Below are 21,095 nucleotides of genomic sequence, written 5' to 3'. Positions count from 1 at the left end.
TAATAATTAGTCACGGTAAATATTAGACTAAAATCTAGTGGTAATAATACTAGGTTTCGTCGAAGGAAATTATTTTAAAGTAAACGAAGCGCTGTCCGAGTACCGAGTCACCACCTTATCAAGTGAGTGCGTAGTTACTTTCATCTTACACATAGATATGAAGTATTTTATATAAATTACGTGTTATGTGTGTATACTGTCTGAATACTTGCTGTCTATGTTGGATGAAACGTTTTATACATGTTTTAAATGATCTAAACTGTATATGTATTTTATATCTACAAAATGTGTTGGGTAAAACATGGGTAGATTAGAGGTGAGATAAATGATGAGCGATGAAAGATGAGATAAATGATGAGCGATGAAAGATGAGATGAATGATGAGCGATGATATATGAGTGATAAAATATGGTGCGAAGCGATGACCTAAGCGATGAGCCAAAGCGATGAGCCAAAACGATGAGCCAAAGCGATGAGCCAAAACGATGAGCCAAAACGATGAGCCAAACGATGACCCAAGCGATGACACCGTCATCTAGCAGAGTATGGATGACAACCACAGACTATTCTAGACAGTCTAGTGGAACACTAGCAGGCTCGCAATCTGTAGGTGTTGTGAACGATGTGTTCACCCGGTGTACTCTAAAAACCCATTGACAGGTATTACGAGTGGACTCTCGAAAACGATACTCCTTAGGAATGAATGAACGAGGAATAGTTGAATCTTAGGGTAGATCCTTAAGAGTAAAGAAGATAATGGGGATGGGTAATTGGGTTGATTGTTTGATGTTTAACATAATAATTATTATTGTGGGTTGAAAACCCTATGTACTCACCAGGTTTCCCAACCTGACCCACTCAAGCTTATTTGTATCACAGGTGTCGATATGAAGCTACTTTACACTGAGGGATTTAAAAGAGATGTAAATCACTAGTGTAAATGAATGTAAGTTTTGTTTATGCTTATGTTTCTGTATTGACGATGACATCCAGAATGTTTTAAAATGAATAAAAATACATTTCTTCGGAAATGCTTTGATAACGTATTTATCATGTTTTTCTGGAAACAAATTCCGCAACATTTTTATTAAAAGAAGTACTCTGATTTTTATAAAGCATAAACAAAATCGGTCTTTTCTGACCGTGAAAATGAGGATGTCACATTTGTCCCTTTTCTTCATGTTGTGGGAGTTTGGAGGAATGGATCCCATAAATGTCAGTACATTCTTGCAAGGGCTCAATATTCACGATCAAATTATATTTTCCATGTTTTAGTCTTCTTACTTCATTTCAATTGCTGCATATTCTTGCAAATGGCAGTACTTAATCCTTAGTAAAATACTCAAAGGATTATAAGTAATTAATTAATGGTATTATTAATTCATGTATCTGATTGAACACCAAACATAAGAGAAACAATTGCCTTGTGATCCTGTGGAGAGTAGCATGGGCTCGTAATCCATGATCAAATTTAATTTCTTCATGTTTCAGTCCCTTAACCTCATATATATATATATATATATATATATATATATATATATATATATATATATATATTGGGCATGTATACTTTCTTAATCCTTTCTTGTTATGGAAACGAATAGCTATCACAACATGTCTCACAATAAGCCTTTCTTAGTCCTTGGCGTTTGGGCCTAGATTAGGTATACCAACACTAATTAACCCATGGGCAATTGGATTTCTTCTTCTTGAAACTTCTATTCATTATAGTTAAAATATGGGAGTGTTTTGAAGTTTGAGTTTCTATCATTGGTCATGTTAGTTCCAAAAGGAAACCTCAACATGCTACATAATTCCTTCATGGACATTCCAAGTTGTTCATATCAAAATCATAGTGAACAGATCATATGCACACGTTAGCTAGTTGACTAACCCTACTAAAATCATAACTCAAGGAAATTCCGTTTTACTTCAATATATCAATTTACAACGTACACTTGATAGCTGCTCTTTTTAATAGTTTAGAATACAATGTTTGGAGTAACCTTGGAAGAGCTTTATCAAATGCATGATCTTTCCATTCGTTTATGAGAATTATTTCCATACTAAAAATTTGACAAGATTGATCATCCTCATAGCTAATCCTTTCAAAGGTTTTATAGCAGAAGATTTTTGTGGATAAGGTTACAGACATCATTCAATATCAATTTCCATTACAGTTTGTTTCACTTATCCTTAGAAAATAATCATCCTAAATAAAATTATTTAAGAAGGCTAGGATCCATATTTATTTAGGTAAACACACCATAAATTTATTTAGGTAGGTAACGCCCTTTGCCATATTCGATTACCACAAAATTCGTACATCTTTGAGATTCATTGACTATCAATGGCATGTTAATCTCGGATTATGTTCATCTAAAATTCAATGACGGGGTGATATGTGCATATATATATATATATATATATATATATATATATGTATATATATATATATAATCATATCTTAATATTTTTAGCCTTAATTATGCTTATTATTAGGACAAAAGATGCTTAATTGGTTATATGTTGTGTTATAGTAGTAAAGACATGCTCAGAACAAAAAAAAAGAAGCAAATTGCAAAGCTGGCACCTGGAAGCTAGGAATTTGGACTAAGGCAAAAAGAAGAAGGAAAGCTGAAAAACCACGGTGTGATTATCTTCACCACATTGTGGTAAAATGATAAATCACGATGATATTATGCCTTGCCGGATAAGCGACTTTTGCACCAACCACGGCATGGTGGCCATTTACTGCGTCGTGGTGCGCCGATTTTTGGGAACTATATAGATCGACTTTTCTCTAAAACCTAACTTATGTTGGAAGTAATTATCGACTCTTGGAGGCTAGAGATGTTCTTTGGAAGCTTTGGAGTGCATATTTCGATTATTTGCTTGGTTTTGAAGATATCTAGGGCAAAATTATTGCTATTTACTTGTTTTACTTTGTTTTGATCATGTCTGTCAAAGTGAATCTTGTTTTTACATGTTTGTTTGCTGAAGTTATGGGCTAAGCACCCTAACTTTCGTTTAGACTAGATTGCTTGCATTATTATGAGTTGATTTTGTGGATTGGATTTTGCTAGTTGATTATTTGTTATGTTAGCTTATTAAAGAACCTCTTTATATTTATGATAACTACTTTTTTGTTTATTGTTGAGTTTAATTAAGTTTGCATGACTTATCATTCTTAGTTGGCTTGAATCTTATGATCTTGTGATTAGCAAAATTGTAGGACTAGTGTTTTGACCAAAAACCTAGGGTTAAATTTAAAAGTGTGTAAGTGAATGTAGGAGCTAATATATGAAGATCAATCATATATTGTATTGATTTTATTAACCTAATAGATCAATCTATTATAAGTCTCACATAACTCGAACCGAACACTAGTAAATTTGTTAGTTTATCCGTTTGATCATCGTATGAATGAACTTATTTGCTAAAGGATTAGGTTAGTGAACATTAATCTTGTCATCTTAGGAATCAGTAATCAATAAAGCATTAATCCATTTCAATTCCATTAAATCAACCATAAAAGCAAGTATATCGAATCTAAACGAAAGTCTCTTAATTATCTTGGTAAAAATCGTTTCTTGTTTTCCTAGTTTTTCTCGTGTTCCTAATTGTTTTCTTTTTAAGTGTTAATTGAATGTTTAAGTTTCTAGTCTTGCAAAACTAGATACAAAACCCCCTTTTTAATTAATCGTTATTTAAATAACTTTAGTAGATAAATTTAGCTAATAATTTCGTTCCCTGTGTTCGATACTCGACCATTTGAGCTATTCAATTTTCGAATTATGTACACTGCCTTAAGCGTAATAGTTAGTTTAATTAGTTGGTTAAAAATAGTATATAAATTACATATCAAGTTTTTGGTGCCGTTGTCGGGGAATGGTTTCAATAATTAGTTAATTTATTTTTTTATTTGTTATCGACCCTTTGTTTGGAATTCATTCCATTCAAACTTATCTTTTTTTTAAAAAAAAATCGTATTCTGTTTCACTGTTTCTTACAGCTCACAACGACGTGGTCCTTCTTGACCACGACGTGGTATTTGTTCAGAAAGTTTTCGGTTTTCGTTCTTTTTATGTTTTATTTACTGTTTTATTGCAGTTAGTATATGACCAATGGATCAAAGTGTCAATTAACACCACCACTTGAAGATCTAGAGTCATCGTTTCATAAAAAGAAGGACAAAATCGTTGGAGAATCAAGCAACAAGCCGGAAGATGAAGGGAAGTTTGAAAGCTTTGATAAGACTCCTAACAAAAAGGGAGTTGGTTACGAGCCCGAAACAGAATCAGAAAGTGAAAGTGAGCCCGAAGACGAGCCAAAAAGCAACATGACGGAAATTACGGACATGACGATGGAGGAGTATAAGAAATGGATGCGTGATGACACCGGACCAGGTCTTGTGTACCCCACCATTCCCACTACCGCCAACTTCGAGTTAAAAGGACACATACTTGCTTAGTTGAAAGTCATACCATTCTATGGGAAAGATCACGAGGATGCTTACAAGCACATTGACGAGGTCAATGATATCGCCGACTACTTCGATATTCCCAATGTACCACGCGAGACAGTGTTACTCAGAATGCTCCTTGTTACTTTTAAGGGTGAGGCAAAAGACTGGCTAAAAGCACTTCCACCAGGAGCAATAACAATGTGGGCGAATATGCGTGAAGAGTTCATACAAAAATTTTACCCACCATCAAAGGTTGAAAAATTAAAGAAGGCTATGACAAACTTTGAGCAAAATGCGGGGTAATCATTGTATGATGCATGGGAGCATTATAAGGGATTGTTGAGAAACTGCCCCCAAAACGATCTAAATGTGCAACAAGAAGTATCAATATTTTACGATGGGGTAAACATAACAACTAGGCAACTCCTTGATTCTTAAGGGACACTCACGAAGAAAGCATCGGTCTTAATCAAGGAACTAATCGAAGAATTCTCCAAACATTCAAGAGAATACCATAACACTCGACAAGATGTAACAAGGGGAATCATGAATGCAACTTCGGATGATATGGAGGCAGTTTTGGAAAAGGTTGATAGCATGGATCGTAGAATTACAAAGATCGATCAAACCATCCATGCAATACGGGTGGGGTGTGACAATTGTAGCAGACGACATTTGACTAAGGACTATATCTTGATGAAAATGGCAACCGAAAGGCCTAAGCTTGCTACTCGAGCGGTGATCATTATGACGAAGACTGGTGAAAACCAAAAAAGAAGTGGTTACCTTATGATGAATATAAGAAAGCTAAAGAAGAAAAATATGAACAAAAAGGAAGAGGATTGTATCAAAAAGAGGAATCGGTTTCCGAGAAGAAACCCGATTTCGATGCAATGCTTACTCGCTTTACAGCCGCATCGGAAAATAGGCATGACGATACCGATGCAACAATCAGAAATCAGCAAGCCGCAATAAAAAATATCGAGAAACAAATTGGGCAACTCGTGAAGCAATTCAACGAAAGATTATCGGGAGCACTCCCAAGCGACACCTAAAAAAATACAAGAGGAGCCCACGTTCAGGCCATAACAACAAGAAGTGGGAAAATTGTTACCCATTTGACTCCTGTCACTAACACTAAACCATAGGTTGCACAGGAAAAAGAAGAAACGAACCAATAAAAACCCGTTGAACACTCAGCACGACGTGGTGAGAAGACCATGATGTGGTCGTCTGCTGAAAATAAAAAGAATGAACCCGTTAAACCATATCAGCCACCGATTCCATTCCCAAGCCGAGCAAAGCAAGATGAGCAGGCCGAAGATTACCAGAAGTTCCTAGAACACATTAAATCCCTTCAGATCAATATCCCATTCATTGAAGCTTTAGCTCAGATGCCAAAATACGCAAAATTTCTTCCTAATGAGGGATTAGCCTTATATCATGTTAAAGTTAATTTTCTTGTATGTCGGGTTGATTAATAAGAGTTAGAAAATTCTTACCATTCCATATCCTTTAAACACTACATATTTCATTTTAATTAAACATAAAACTCCTAAATATTACATCATTGTTAACTTGATTTACTTTATATTATGATTTGAATATTGTTTTGAAAAACCTATTCTTACAGTCAACCTTACAAGTATTTTAATTGTATTTAGGACCTAACCTTGTTTTACAGAGAGGAAAGGTGGGAGGGAAGGGGTAGAATGGTATGGGGTAGGGTGTGTAATGATCCGAGTATAAAGTTGTTTTGGGAACCATATCCATAAATTTGGATAAACTACATGGTCAATAAATATGGACTGGTTAGAAAGGTGTCTTCACCCCTCATTTGTACAATATCATTCAACTTGTTCAACCAATATGCCCATTCACTCGAATAATTAATTGCCTAGTTCCAATATCCTTAACACATAAAGGGTCTTAAACTGATATTCAAAACTCATATACAATGGGGGTAAATCTAAGCATGAAACAAATTTTATAACTCATATATCGAATGACGTATGCATCCAACCAAGTTTCAATTATGCATACATAGTTATGAAAATGAAGAGTGACCTTAACAATATTACATGATGCAAATGCTAATCCTAAGAATAGAAAGAGTCTTTTACTTTCATGTCTAGATTTATGCATTTAGGGTTCTTTCCCTTTAAAAAGTTTCCATACCATTGTGAAGACAACTTAGGATATCGTGTCAACTCCTTGTCATCCCTGTCAACATAATACATACCAAAACTAGAATTATATCCATCCATCTCAAAGAGGTCCAAGAAGGACCATACAAAATATCCATGTGTGTTTGATCCATTCCTGTTACCATGTTAGAAAAAAAATAATCATGAGAAATAGGAATTGATCTGTAAAGATCTAAAAATATAACATGTTTGAGAATATAGTAATATCTAGCATCAAATATAGGTATATGACTCTCTCTCTCTATTATTATTGGTATATTGCATGTATAGGCTACCACATTCGAACCTTTTTTGGCCCATGTATAGCTTCTTAGTACCATATAATGTTTATATATTCTTATTAATGAGAGAGATCACATTCGTGGGAAAATATAGTCAAGGTATCATAGCCAAAATAGTTCTAAAATCTTGATCTTTCTTCCACCTTCCTTCTTGCAATCTCCCTTCCCCCAAACCTTAAATGTAGTCATCGTTGTCAACCACCATTATCGATGCTTCCTCCTCCATTCTCCTATCTGAAAAACCCTTATGATATCACTAATATTAAGGCATATATCACGATAGTTCTCTATCTTGATAGTCTAAAATATTATACATTGAATGAACTTTTTCAAACACTTTACATTGGTTTAAGAGTTGCTTATCACATCAAAAGTTCCAGTGACAAAAACCATGCAACACTCGATAATCATGAGCGGAGATGGATTGAGTTAATCTATATATTATGGATTTATGAAAAATTCTATGTTTTAAATAATCCTTAAGCCAAATGTGACAATCCCTTACATTTGGAAAATTCTTGAAACTCTACTTTAGGATAATGAAGATGCCAAAACAAACTTGACAATGCACTATGCAACATTGCCGTTAGAGATTCTTCTATAACCATACACCAGTAGCAAGTTAATTGTTAATATATGGGAAATTCTTGACTCAATGGTCCCAAAAAAGAATATGATAATGTACATCATTAAAAAATTTATCATCAAAGTTCAATTATCTTTATTTCATTATTTTTCACATGTCTCTTCTTCCCTTTTTCTTGGAATCAAGTATGATGTTATTCTTGGAAAAACAATGAATAAATTGGGTAAAGAATAGAATTATAACTCACCTTATTTGATCATTTATTTTTCATCCTCGGTTCCTATAAGACAAAACTCAAGACAAGGACAAGGTAATGAATATGTCAAAACTCGTCGTAGGGACCGGTGTAACAACCATAGTGGTTGCTATCAACCCCATTCTAAGAACCGGAAACTAAACCAACAGTAGCAGTCGTCGCAACCGTCAACCCAAACTACACCCAATTAGGATTATGGCTAGGTTAAGTCACCTTAGGCCTTCATGTATGTTGGATTATATCAGTCTTATTTTGGGCTTATCTTAAAACATGGGCACATTGCTTCCCTCCACCCTTAAGCCTAATATCATTGATAGACACTATATGAACACATTCACACATCATGGCTTACTGCTCGGTTAACCGTTCAGACTAAATAGCCCGTCCTCAAGCCCATTACACATCTTCAAATGGTCCAATGTTTTCAAGGACCTTGTTTACTAGCGATAATGTAGGAACAACATATAAAGAAACTGTGTTACCTCATACGTTTAACTCCATGCCACTAAAAAATCATGGGAACAATGATTGGTATATGAATCCAAGTGTGACTTTCACTTCACGTTGACTTAGGTATTCTCTAGTCCATAATAATTTCATTTCTCATTATGTATTAATTAGTGATGGATCTTCATTTTCGGCAATTAGAACAATGTATACCAAGTTTCTATCTCATGACCCATATTGTTTATTATACCTCCAACATGTCCTTATCGTGCCTTAGATAAATAAAAAACTTAAGTTTATTCACCGCTTTACTCACAACGATACATGCACTATTGAAGTTGGAAAATGTGGTTTTTCTAAAAACAATGGAACCATCAGACACTCTTCAATTATGATAACACATACAATATACATAATGTCATTTCTCCCTTGTTTCTAGCTCTCTCAACTATTGAAACATTAATTTGGCATCAAAATATCAGTCACCCTAATGCTCATTTATTTTATTATTTAATATCTCACAGTTTTATCCCTTTTATTAAAGTTAAGGTTGACATTGTTCGTCCAACTTATCAATATGGCAAATATGATTGACTTTCCTCTAGTCTTTTTGAGTTTTTCATGCATTTTACTTTCAATATAAATTATTTTGATGTATGGACTCCACTATTGTCTAGTCCTAGTGGTCTCAAATGTTATGATATCCTGTTAAATTATTTTTCTTAAATGCTTTGGGTATATCTGCTTAGACATAAATAACATGTTTTTCCTAATTCATACACTTACTTAATTATGTTAAAACTCAATTTGGTTTTGATATTCCATTTTTCATTGTGATAATGATAGTGAGTATGAAAATACCTTATCTATTAATATTTTTGGCTCAAACGACATTACCCTTCCCTTTTTATGCATAGTAAATGCGAAAGAATGCTTCACACAATTAAAAACATCGCATGTACCCTTTTTTCATGCTCATTTACCTCCTAATTTTAAGGTCGAATCCCTTTAGATGGCTTCTACATTCTTAGAATTCTACCTTCCATGACCATTTAAAATGGCACCATGTACCATAAATCTTTTACAGAAAACCTACCTACTCCCATCTTCATGTCCTTAAATGCTTATCTTATTTATCTCTCGCCATTATCTACAAGATTACATCATGTACCGCTCCATGAATTTTTCTTGGTTATCCTCCACATAATTATGGTTTTCGGTGTCTCTGTCTTGCTTCAAAATATCATGATATCCCACGATGTTGTGTTTAATGAGTCCTTGATGACCTTTCTAGTCATTCACATATAGCCCAATCCATATTTGGTCTATACTACATACACCAAATCCGATGCCACGCACGCTCGCCCACACTACATGAAAGCATTTTCTCATGTACATACCACATAAGTTTTCATGCCAGCAATGCCACCATCTCAACAATCATCTGATGACACCTTAGAAACCTCATTGTAACACCTATTCCAAGCATTACTTAAATTATTTATTTAAGTTTAAGGTTTTGTGCATGGACTTGGCGAGTTGGGAGTTCAACTCATCGACTAGGAGCATTATCGGTTGACACGGGATCAAGACCTACTCGACGAGTCGGAAGGCCGACTCGGCGAGTAGGAGCTCTAAAGAGAAACCCTAATTTGTAGGGTTTGCACCATATTTAAATAACATATCCTGCATCTTGTGGCCTCCCTTAGCACCCTATCAATTATAGAAAACCCTAGATCAACCTTGCACCCTCTTGAGTGAAAGAAAGAGACATGGTGAGCAACCTTGGGGTGATTGTGAAGAACTTTAGAGCTTGAAGAAGGAGATAGGAGAGGAACAGTAGATCCAACATCTATATCATTTTTTTAGCATCCTAAGGTATAAAGTCTTGATCTTGATCTCTAGTTACTTAGATCTCCTTCTTGGAAGTAAATGGCCATTCTTGGTGCAAAATGGAGTCAAACTTGGATCTGGACTTATCACAAGGATAGGGTTCCAGATCTGGACCTCTTTAGGTCCCAAATGCCATAAAGTTGTTTCCTTTATGCAGTTTAGTCACTTCCCATGCACAAAAACCTTGTAAGAAGCCTAGTTTTGAAGTTATAGCCTTGAAGGACCTTGCATGCATGTAAAGTTTGCAACTTTACGTGGTATATGCACTAGGAGAGCTTAGATCTGGAGTTTGGGACCTTAGATTCCACTGAAAAGGGCTGAACTTGATGAAGACTGAAGGAACTCGTTGAGTCCCTTAGCTGACTCGACGATTCAAGTAGGGTTTACACGTTTTCGGGTATCCCGAGGGATTTCGGTCCCACAAGTTTTCGGTTCCATGAGTTTTCGGTTGTCACGAGTTTTCGGTTGACATTCAGTTTTCGATTTCATGGGTTTTCGGAGGGACTCGGCGAATTACACAGGTAACTCGGTGAGTGGATGAGTTACTCAGAAACTCGACGAGTTGCTGGATGCACTCAACGAGTTGAGGTCAACATGGACTGTTGACCTTGACCGGTGACCTTGACTTTGACCAGGGTTGACTTTAAGGGCAATTATGGGATTATGACAAGTTAATCACATAATGATTATAGGCAGCTGAGTGGGAGCAACACGTGGAACATATCTGATTCTAGCTTGTCAGTTCAGCATCCGAGAGATGAGTCTTCTCACCATACCAATGGGTCTACGGCACCAAGGCCGGCCCATTTTATGATATGTAGTACACTAGCTGTAGTAGAGATATGTAGTATGATAGTTAGCTTATGCTAAGTGGTATGCTAGTGATTATGTATGTTATTGCATGGAAGACCCCGGGGTGTGCCCGTGGCAGTTGGGATATAAGACCATGTGGGGGAGCCTATGGCATTCCTAGGTGAAGATCATGTGGGGGAGCCCATGGCATGATGGTATAAGACCCTGGGGGAGCCCACGACATGCTTATATATTTATGTATGTGTTAGGTAGTATGATAGATACCTTTGTGATATATGATATGCTAGTTGATTATATATGTGATTTGCATGGAAGACCCCGGGGGAAGCCCGTGGCAGTTGGATATAAGACCATGTGGGGGAGCCCATGGCATTCGTAGGTAAAGACCATGGGGGAAGCCCATGGAACGAGGGTATAAGACCCTCGGGGGGAGCCCATGGCATCCTTATATGTTGTATGCATGGCTTGTGTGGTAGAGATAACTTTTATAGCTAATTTGATATGTGTTATGTGGATTATGTGTAGGGTATGCTCTGGGGGACTCACTAAGCATTAGCTTATAGTTTTTGGATTTGTTTCAGGTACATCTGAGCCCAAGGGCAAGGGCAAGGCGTGATGGCGCGATGTGCACTGTCTCAGACATTTTTATGGGACCTTCTGATGTTTTGAAATAAAATTGTAAATGATATGAGTTTTGAAAACAATTGTATATGGATTTCACGGTTTATGGGAATGTGTTTTGATTAATTAAAAATGAAAATTTTCTTTTGAAAATTGGGTCGTTACAAGTTGGTATCAGAGCCTTGGTTTGAGGGATTCGGGCACACTCTCGGGTGTGTCGGGACTCAAACTAAGGAATGGTAAAAATTGTTTTCATAATAAAAGCTAAAACTTTTAAGGAATGGAAAAGATGAGAGTGCAACGCGCGTGATCAGCCTAGCCAAGTAAGTAGTTTCCCCAATATGTTAGCTTGGATAATCGTATGAATTTTGCTATGTGTATGCTTTCTAAATTGTATACGGTTAGGAGCTTATAGCCTAAGAATGATTGATTTAGCCTTATTTCCTGTTCCTTGTGTGGTTGTGGTCCTGGGGTAGAATCTCTTATTCGAATGTCTATTTGATCCTTTTCTGTGTATAATTTGCATGCATAAAGGCAACCTGTTATGATTGGTCTGATTAATGTGAGTAGAGCAAATCTTAGGACAGCCTACGATTTGAGATATGCGGTAGTCTGTGGAACATGGTTTATTTTGGGACGAATTGGAGTTAGCAGGTAGAGCCTTGGGGAAAGGTACATGTAGGTGTGGAAGGTAGTATTGGGCCCATACTACTGAAAGCACAGGACCTGTACCCGAACCAATGTTAGATCTGACAGCTCTAAGGAGGACCGGTGTGGAAAGAACCCCAATATAGATGTCTTGATTATTATGGAATATGACATTTCAGCTCAGCATGGTGGTGACACGATTTGGGACAGGGGGGGTCAGGATCTGGATCCGGATCGGGCAGTGGTGTAGAGCCCATCGATGAGAGGTTGCGCGAGATCATTGCAGCCGAGGTTACGAAGGCCGAAGGGCATCCTTGACGTGACCCCAGTGATCTTTGGGACGGTCAAGGAGGGTATGATGGAGATCATGGAGGAGAAGCTCAGGTCATTCAGAGCCGAGATTGCTGCGGGCCAGATCGGGGCCCGAACTCCCTCGTTTTGGGAGTTCAAGGTGTGTGGAGCGTCGGAGTTCTTGCCCGGATGCAGAGAAGGTGGGTTTTGCTTCGTGTATGCTGAGAGACAGAACCCGAGACTGGTGGAGCGAGGTAACTAGGCAGGTGGGAGCAGCCGGTGTGGCTGAGATGACATGGGCCGAGTTTGTTCGGCGATTTGACTTGGAGTTTGCACCATCTATTGACGTGCAACGGATGGTGAGGGAGTTCCAGGAGCTCCAGTAGACTACCGAGACTGTGGCGGAGATCATCACCAAGTTTCAGGAGCAAGCATTGTTGATCCCACAGTATGCTACCGATGAGGACATGCGGAGGACAAGATATCATTCCATGCTGAGGGATGATATCCAGGAGTTTGTGCGCTTTACAGGGTGCAAAACCCTGAATGAGATGGTATAGAAGGCGCGTGAGAGGGATATGGAGTTGGACTTCAGCACTAAGCGGAAGCCGGAGCAGGCACATGCAGTGGTGGGTCAGGCTAAAAAGCCTAAGACCTCAGAAACTTCCAGCAGGGGCCAGCAGGGTCGGGGCCGGTGTGCCAGGTGCGGTAAATCGCACAGTGGGGCATGTCAGACAATAGGCTCAGGATGTTACGCATGTGGCCAATAGGGCCAATTGAGCAGGGATTTCCCCAAGAAGGGCTTGATATGTCTCCACTGCAACCAGATTGGCCATAAAAAGGCCGATTGTCGGAGGTTGCAGGGAGGGGGAGGAGCAGTGGTGGCGCCTGCACCTGCCACCATGAGGATTACTGATGGCTGCCATGCTAAGCCGGATGCTCCAGCGGTGAAGAGCCGCGCATTTCAGTTGACTACCGAGGAGGCTCGGGCAGCTCAAGACGTGGTGGCTGGTACGTGTCTATTCTTCTCTGCTCTATGTTGATTTGCATTGCTTATGTGTACATTGTGCTCGTATAGCGACCTTTGTGGTCAATGGTATGTCGGCCCATGTGTTGTTTGATTCGGGTGCTACCTGATCGTTCGTATCTCTTGCGCTTAGCAAGAAGTTCCGGGAGGCGCTGGGAACTTTGGATTCCCCGCTCGAGGTAGAGATTGCGGATGACCGCACTCTGAGTGCTGCGAGGGTGTATCAGGATTGTGTCCTGAACGTGTTGGGAGAGAGATTTCGTGTTGATTTAGTCCCGATATCATTGCGAGGGTTGAAGGTGATTGTCGGGATGGATTGGTTGGGGGCCAATGGGTCCATAATCGACTACGAGCGCCAGTTAGTGAGGGTTCGAACCCCAAGTAGGGGAGAACTAGTGATACATGGTGAGAGGGCCTCGCAGGGGCCAACCCTCTGTTCGGCTGCGAGGGCAAGGAGATTTCTGCAGCAGGATGTACGAGATTTCTGGCTTATATCTCGGATACGAGGGTTGAGACCACGACAGATGTGGGCAGTGTGCCAGTTGTACAAGAATTTCGGGATGTTTTTCCCGAAGAGTTACCAGGAGTGCCTTCGGAGAGGCAGGTGGAGTTTCGCATTGATTTAGTGTCGGGAGCCGCTCCGATAGCGAAGGCACCATACCGGTTAACACCGCCCGAGATGCAGAAGTTATCTACGCAGCTTCAGGAGCTGCTAGACCGAGGGTTCATCTGTCCGAGCAATTCTCCATGGGGAGCTCCGATCCTGTTTGTGAAAAAGAAGGATGGGTCGCACAGGATGTGCATTGATTATCGAGAGCTGAACAAACTAACGGTGAAGAACCGTTATCCGTTACCAAGGATCAATGATTTGTTCGATCAGCTGCAGGGTGCGTCTTGTTTTTCCAAGATTGATCTTCGGTCGGGATATCATCAGATGAGGATTCGTGATGAGGAAATACTGAAGACAACTTTTAGGACTAGGACTCGGTATGGGAATTATGAGTTCGTGGTCATGCCATTTGGGCTCACCAATGCCCCCACAGCGTTCATGGATCTCATGAACAGGGTGTGTAGACCGATGCTGGATCGGTCGATGATCGTCTTTATTGATGATATCCTGGTCTATTCTAAGACCAAGGAGCAGCATGAGCAGCATTTGAGGGAGGTGTTGGAGACCCTGAGGGCGGAGAGGCGGTATGCCAAGTTCTCCAAGTGTGATTTCTGGCTGCGGAAGGTACAATTTTTGGGGCACATCATCAACCAGGACGGTATTTCGGTTGATCCGGCTAAGGTGGAGGCGGTGATGCGGTGGGAAGTACCGAAGAATGCTTCCAAGATTTGTAGCTTCTTGGGTCTAGCGGGCTATTATCGGAGATTCATCCAGGATTTCTCCAAGATTGTTGTGCCCTTGACCCGCTTGACCAAGAAAAATGTGACATTTCGATGGGGTACGGATTAGCTGTTGGCTTTTGAGACCCTGAGACGGAGGTTATGCGAGGCTCCGATTCTAGTACTACCCGAGGGGTTATATGATTTGGTGGTGTACTGTGACACATCAACTTCAGGGTTAGGTGCGGTTCTGATGCAGAGGTGGCATGTGATAGCTTACGCCTGGAGGCAGTTGAAGCCACATGAGGAGAATTACCCCACTCACGACCTGGAATTGGGGGCAGTGGTGTTTGCCCTCAAGATTTGGAGGCACTACTTGTATGGAGTGAGGTGCACCATTTAATACTGATCACAAGAGTTTGAAGTATTTGATGGATCAGCAGAACCTCAACATGCGACAGATGAGGTGGTTATATGTGTTGAATGACTATGCTTGTGAGGTCCTATACAATCCCGGGAAGGCCAATGTGGTGGCCGACGCTTTGAGCCGCAAGGCGGCCGGTTCCCTGATTGGGAACGTTTGTTTGAGAATGACCGTGATCTCTCCATTGTTGGATATGATCAAGGAGGCTCAGTTCGAGGGGGTGAAGAAGGAGAATTGGAAGATAGAGTGGATTCGGGGGCAGTATCCTTTGTTTGTTAAGGATAGTCGTGACCTTTTGACACAGTGTGGCCGGGTATGGGTACCGGTGACTGGGGTAGTGAGGCAGAAGATATTGGAGGTGGCGCACAAGTCCAAGTTTTCTATACATCCAGGGGCTACAAAGATGTATAGAGATTTGACATTGAGTTACTGGTGGCCCTGCATAAAGCGGGAGATCGCCTGGTTTGTAGACCGGTGCTTGACCTGCAGGAAGGTCAAGGCCGAGCATCAGCGGCCTCATGACAAGGTTCAGCCGCTACCCATTCCTATGTGGAAGTGGGAAGAGATCACTATGGACTTCATTACGAAGTTACCGAGGACGGCGAGGGGTGTGGACGCCATATGGGTGATCGTAGACAGACTGACGAATAGTGCCCACTTTATTCCGATCTCTGAGAGTAGATCCGCCGAGAAGTTGGCGGATATTTATGTACGAGAGGTGGTGGCTAGACACGGGGTGCCAGTGTCGGTAGTCTCTGACAGGGATGTTTGGTTTACATTTAGGTTCTGGAAGAAGTTCCACGAGGAACTGGGCACTCAGCTGCATTTTAGCACGGTGTATCACCCCCAGACGGATGGCCAGAGCGAGAGGACGATCCAGACACTGGAGGATATGCTGCGAGTATGTGTGTTGGATTTTGGAGGGAGTTGGGATACGTACCTTCCACTGGCAGAGTTTTCATATAATAACAGTTACCATGCCAGCATCGACCGACCTCCATTTGAGTTGTTGTATGGTAGGAGATGTAGGACTCCGGTTTGTTGGGACGATGTTGGACACCGAGTCATAGGGAGCATTGAGGTAGTGCTCAAGACGACCGGACTGATTCAGCAAGTGTGTGACCGACTGCGGGTCGTGCAGAGTCGTCAGAAATGTTATGCCGACAGGCGGTGATCGGATCTTGAGTTCAAGGTGGGGGACTTTGTGCTACTAAAGGTGTCGCCATGGAAAGGATTCATCAGGTTTCAGAAGAGGGGAAAGCTAGGGTCCCAATATATTGTACCGTTCAGGATCACAGCATGGGTGGGCAAGGTGTCTTATCGCTTGGATCTACCGGATGAGCTCAACCAGATTCACAACACCTTCCATGTATCACAGCTTAGGAAGTGTGTCACGGACGAGGCCGCAGTCGTCTCTCTGGGCGACATCCTGGTGGATGAGATCTTGAATTACATTGATATGCCTATGACGATTCTAGATAGGAAGACCAAGATTCTACGGAACAAGGAAGTTAAGCTGGTAAAGGTGCAATGGCAGCACCGAAGGGGCACCGAATGGACTTGGGAGCTGGAGGACGAGATGCAAGACCACTACCCAGATTTATTTGGGTTGGCAGACTTCGAGGATGAATTCTAGTTCAAGTGGGGGAGATTTGTAACACCTGTTCCAAGCATTACTTAAATTATTTATTTAAGTTTAAGGTTTTGTGCATGGACTCGGTGAGTTGGGAGTTCAACTCGTCGAGTAGGAGCATTATCGGTTGACGCGGGATCGAGACCTACTCGACGAGTCGGAAGGCCGACTCGGTGAGTAGGAGCTGTAAAGAGAAACCCTAGTTTTTAGGGTTTCCATTATATTTAAAGAACATATTCTGCCTCTTGTGGCCTCCCTTAGCACCCTATCAGCCAGAGAAAACCCTAGATCGACCTTGCACCCTCTTGAGTGAAAGAAAGTGCAATTGTGAGCAACCTTGGGGTGACTGTGAAGAACTTTAGAGCTTAAAGAAGAAGGGGATAGGAGAGGAACAGTAGATCCAACATCTACATCATTTTGGCCAGCATCCTAAGGTATAAAGTCTTGATCTTGATCTATAGTTACTTAGATCTCCTTCTTCAAAGTAAATGGCCATTCTTGGTGAAAAATGGAGTCAAACTTGGATCTGGACTTATCACAAGGATAGGGTTCCATATCTGGACCTCTTTAGGTCCCAAATATCATAAAGTTGTTTCCTTTATGCAGTTTAGTCACTTCCCATGCACAAAAACCTTGTAAGAAGCCTAGTTTTGAAGTTATAGCCTTGAAGGACCTTGCATGCACGTAAAGTTTGCAACTTTATGTGGTATCTGCACTAGGAGAGCTTAGATCTGGAGTTTGGGACCTTAGATTCCACTGGAAAGGGCTGAACTTGATGAAGAATGAAGGAACTCGTCGAGTCCCTTAGCTGACTCGACGATTCAAGTAGGGTTTACACATTTTCGGGTATCCCGAGGGATTTCGGTCCCATAAGTTTTCGGTTCCATGAGTTTTCGGTTGTCACGAGTTTTCGGTTGACATTGAGTTTTCGGTTTGATGGGGTTTCGGAGGGACTCGGCAAGTTACACAGGTAACTCGACGAGTGGATGAGTTACTCAGAAACTCGACGAGTTGAGGTCAACATGGACTGTTGACCTTGACAGGTGACCTTGACTTTGACCAGGGTTGACTTTAAGGGAGATTATGGGATTCTGACAAGTTAATCACATAATGATTATAAGCAACTGAGTGGGAGCAGCACGTGGAACATATCTGATTCTAGCTTGTCAGTTCAGCATCCGAGAGGTGAGTCTTCTCATCATACCAATGGGTCTACGACACCAAGGCTAACCCATTTTATGATATGTAGTACACTAGCTGTAGTAGAGATATGTGGTATGATAGTTAGCTTATGCTAAGTGGTATGCTAGTGATTATGTATGTTATTGCATGGAAGACCCCGGGGGGAGCTCGTGTCCGTTGGGATATAAGACCATGTGGTGGAGCCCATGACATTCCTAGGTGAAAACCATGTGGGGGAGCCCATGGCATGATGGTATAAGACCCTGGGGGGAGCCCACGACATCCTTATATGTTTATGTATGTGTTAGGTAGTATGATAGATACCTTTGTGATATATGATATGCTAGTTGATTATATATGTGATTTGCATGGAAGACCCCGGGGGGAGCCCGTGGCAGTTGGATATAAGACCATGTGGGGAGCCCATGACATTCCTAGGTAAAGACCATGGGGGGAGCCCATGACACGAGGGTATAAGACCCTCGGTGGGAGCCCATGGCATCCTTATATGTTGTATGTATGACTTATGTGGTAGAGATAGCTTTTATAGCTAATTTGATATGTGTTATGTGGATTATGTGTGAGGTATGCTCTGGGGGACTCACTAAGCATTAACTTACAGTTTGTGGATTTGTTTCAGGTACATCTGAGCCCAAGGGCAAGGGCAAGGCGTGATGGCGCGACGTGCACTCTCTCAGACATTTTATGGGACCTTCTGATGTTTTGAAATAAAATTGTAAATGATATGAGTTTTGAAAACAATTGTATCTGGATTTCACGGTTTATGGGAATGTGTTTTGATTAATTAAAAATGAAAATTTTCTTTTGAAAATTGGGTCGTTACACTCATTGTCACTGAATTTGTACCTTTTTATGTCTTACATAGACCCTTATACCCCCTTCGATATATATCCACCATATGACCACTTGTGTAGAACACAACATAACTAAACCACTACATCACCTTAAAATTTAGACATAAATTGATTATCACATTCCTCATTGTTATTACATGTGTTATAATATCCTAAAAAGGTTTATTCTATGAATGATGAATATCAAGCTCATATTCTAATGACACTTGGCTACTTGTACCATGACATATAGATGTGCATATTATTCAATCTATTTAGAGATGTATTACTTCTAATAACGATTAAGGGTGTCCCAGATTCAAAATGGTGCTGGTTAATAGTATGAATACCAAACTACGGGTGATATTATCATTTTATCTTGTTTAGACATAGTTTTTTTTGTCTCTACTAATCTTTATATAAAACCTCAATGTAACTGTAAACTTCAACATGAGATCAATAATAAATTTCCCTAGTTTTCCTATGGATGTAGCACGATAACCATAAACGTGTGAACTACGTAAAATTTTTAGTTTTCTTTAGTTTTTTCATTGCATCTTCTAATAATGCGTTTTTTGTTTGGATACCTAACAACCAATTTTAGAGCTATAGCTAAAGACAGGAAGGTTAAGATCAATAAGTTTAATGGTCATGATTTTAGCTTTTGGAAGATGCAGATCAAATACTATATCTAATTGAAGAAATACACGAATCATTTTCCTAAAATAAACCTAAATCAATAAAGTAGAAGGATCTGGTGTGGTTAGATTGATAATCATTTAGCATGGTTAGGATTTCACTAGAAAATAATGTCACGTACAATATCCTCAATGAAATACAATGTTTTTACTAATCAAGGCGTTGTCCAATATGTATGAAAACCTTTTTCTAATAAATAAGGATTTCTTGGTGTGTTAGTTGGTGAATACAAACATTAAGAAAGTCATTTTAGTTACTAGTCATGTGAATGAGTTTAATTTGATGCAATCTAGGTTAGTATTAGTTGATACTAAATTGAGGTCGAGGTTTGGGTTTTTTGTTATGATATTCTCAATTAGCAGTTCAATGGGAACTACGAAGCTCGTATTTGAAGGGATTTGTGATTTAATCACATGAAAAAGATATTCATAGAAATAACATAGGTGAGTGTCTGAGTTCCTTGTTGAGTATGAAAGGTAGGATAATAAATTTTGATAGAGATCATGGTAATGTTAGAGAAATGTCAAAATCAAGAAACACATGATAGTTTACAAACTAGAAGGATATTGTCTGTTACAAATGACAAAAACATGGACACCTCATAAAATTTTATATCTCAAACATGTACTAGATAAAGGAAAGAATAAGGTTAACATGACATCTAATTTTGGATGATGCACTGATATGTTGCATAAAACTACCATTCATATCATATATCATGGATTATGGTTCATCATTCTATGTCAGTCAATGTAGAGAAGTAAGGAAAAATTCCAAGCATTATATATAGTGGCAAGGTGAGCCTAGAAGATGATAAGAGTATTGATTTTATGGGTGTTGGGATGTTGGCCTTCAGACATATCTTGGCTTGAATTAGATATTTAAGAGTATTATGTGCATTCAAGTCTGATGAGATTGCTAAAATATATAGGACAACTGGACAATAAAAGATATCATGTGAATTTTAGGGGTAATTGGTGGAATGCGACAAAGGGGAAGTTGTTAGTTTCATGCAGACAGAAACATGAATCTTTGTACATGGTTGAGGCGTTTGCATACAATGAAAATGATGTTATTAAAGATGTGGGTGTGTCTACTCTATGACACCAAATACTGTTGGATTAGGTGTCTAAGCCCATAACTATAATTGGTATGTACTTGAATTGATAGCAGCACAGTCCTTTTGGGTTGCCCTCAACCTAGCAACTGGACAAAGAAATTATGAAAGGAGAGATATTAATTTATAAGATTAATAAATTAATATATATATAATTGATTTATTAATATGTTAATGGATTAATATATTAATTAGAAATCATTATGTTTAATTAATTGTTAGCCAGAAATTAATCAGAATTGATTTTGGGGTTAAAAGAATTAATTATAAAGTGCAGGGACTAGTTTGCAATTAACTGATAGTTGAATGGAAGGATCCA

At 39.6% G+C, this 21,095-nt stretch overlaps 1 protein-coding gene across 2 annotated transcripts in view; it reads right to left on the bottom strand.

The window, feature by feature from the left end:
• Positions 1–6,380: 6,380 nt before the first annotated feature.
• The window catches only part of LOC145137111 (beta-glucosidase 11-like), a 29,021-nt gene continuing 14,306 nt past the window's right edge, over positions 6,381–21,095 (bottom strand). For both annotated transcript variants that reach the window (XM_079071249.1, XM_079071250.1), the window contains exon 13: positions 6,381–6,790. In XM_079071249.1, the coding sequence (XP_078927375.1) occupies positions 6,568–6,790 (223 nt within the window). In that variant the 3' untranslated portion in view covers positions 6,381–6,567. The remainder of the gene's footprint in view (positions 6,791–21,095) is intronic.

The sequence above is a fragment of the Lactuca virosa genome, chromosome 9, assembly GCF_052849685.1.
Source record: "Lactuca virosa cultivar CGN04683 chromosome 9, Lactuca_virosa_CGN04683_v6, whole genome shotgun sequence".
NCBI lineage: Eukaryota > Viridiplantae > Streptophyta > Magnoliopsida > Asterales > Asteraceae > Lactuca > Lactuca virosa.
This window is presented reverse-complemented; position numbering and strand designations above follow the sequence as displayed.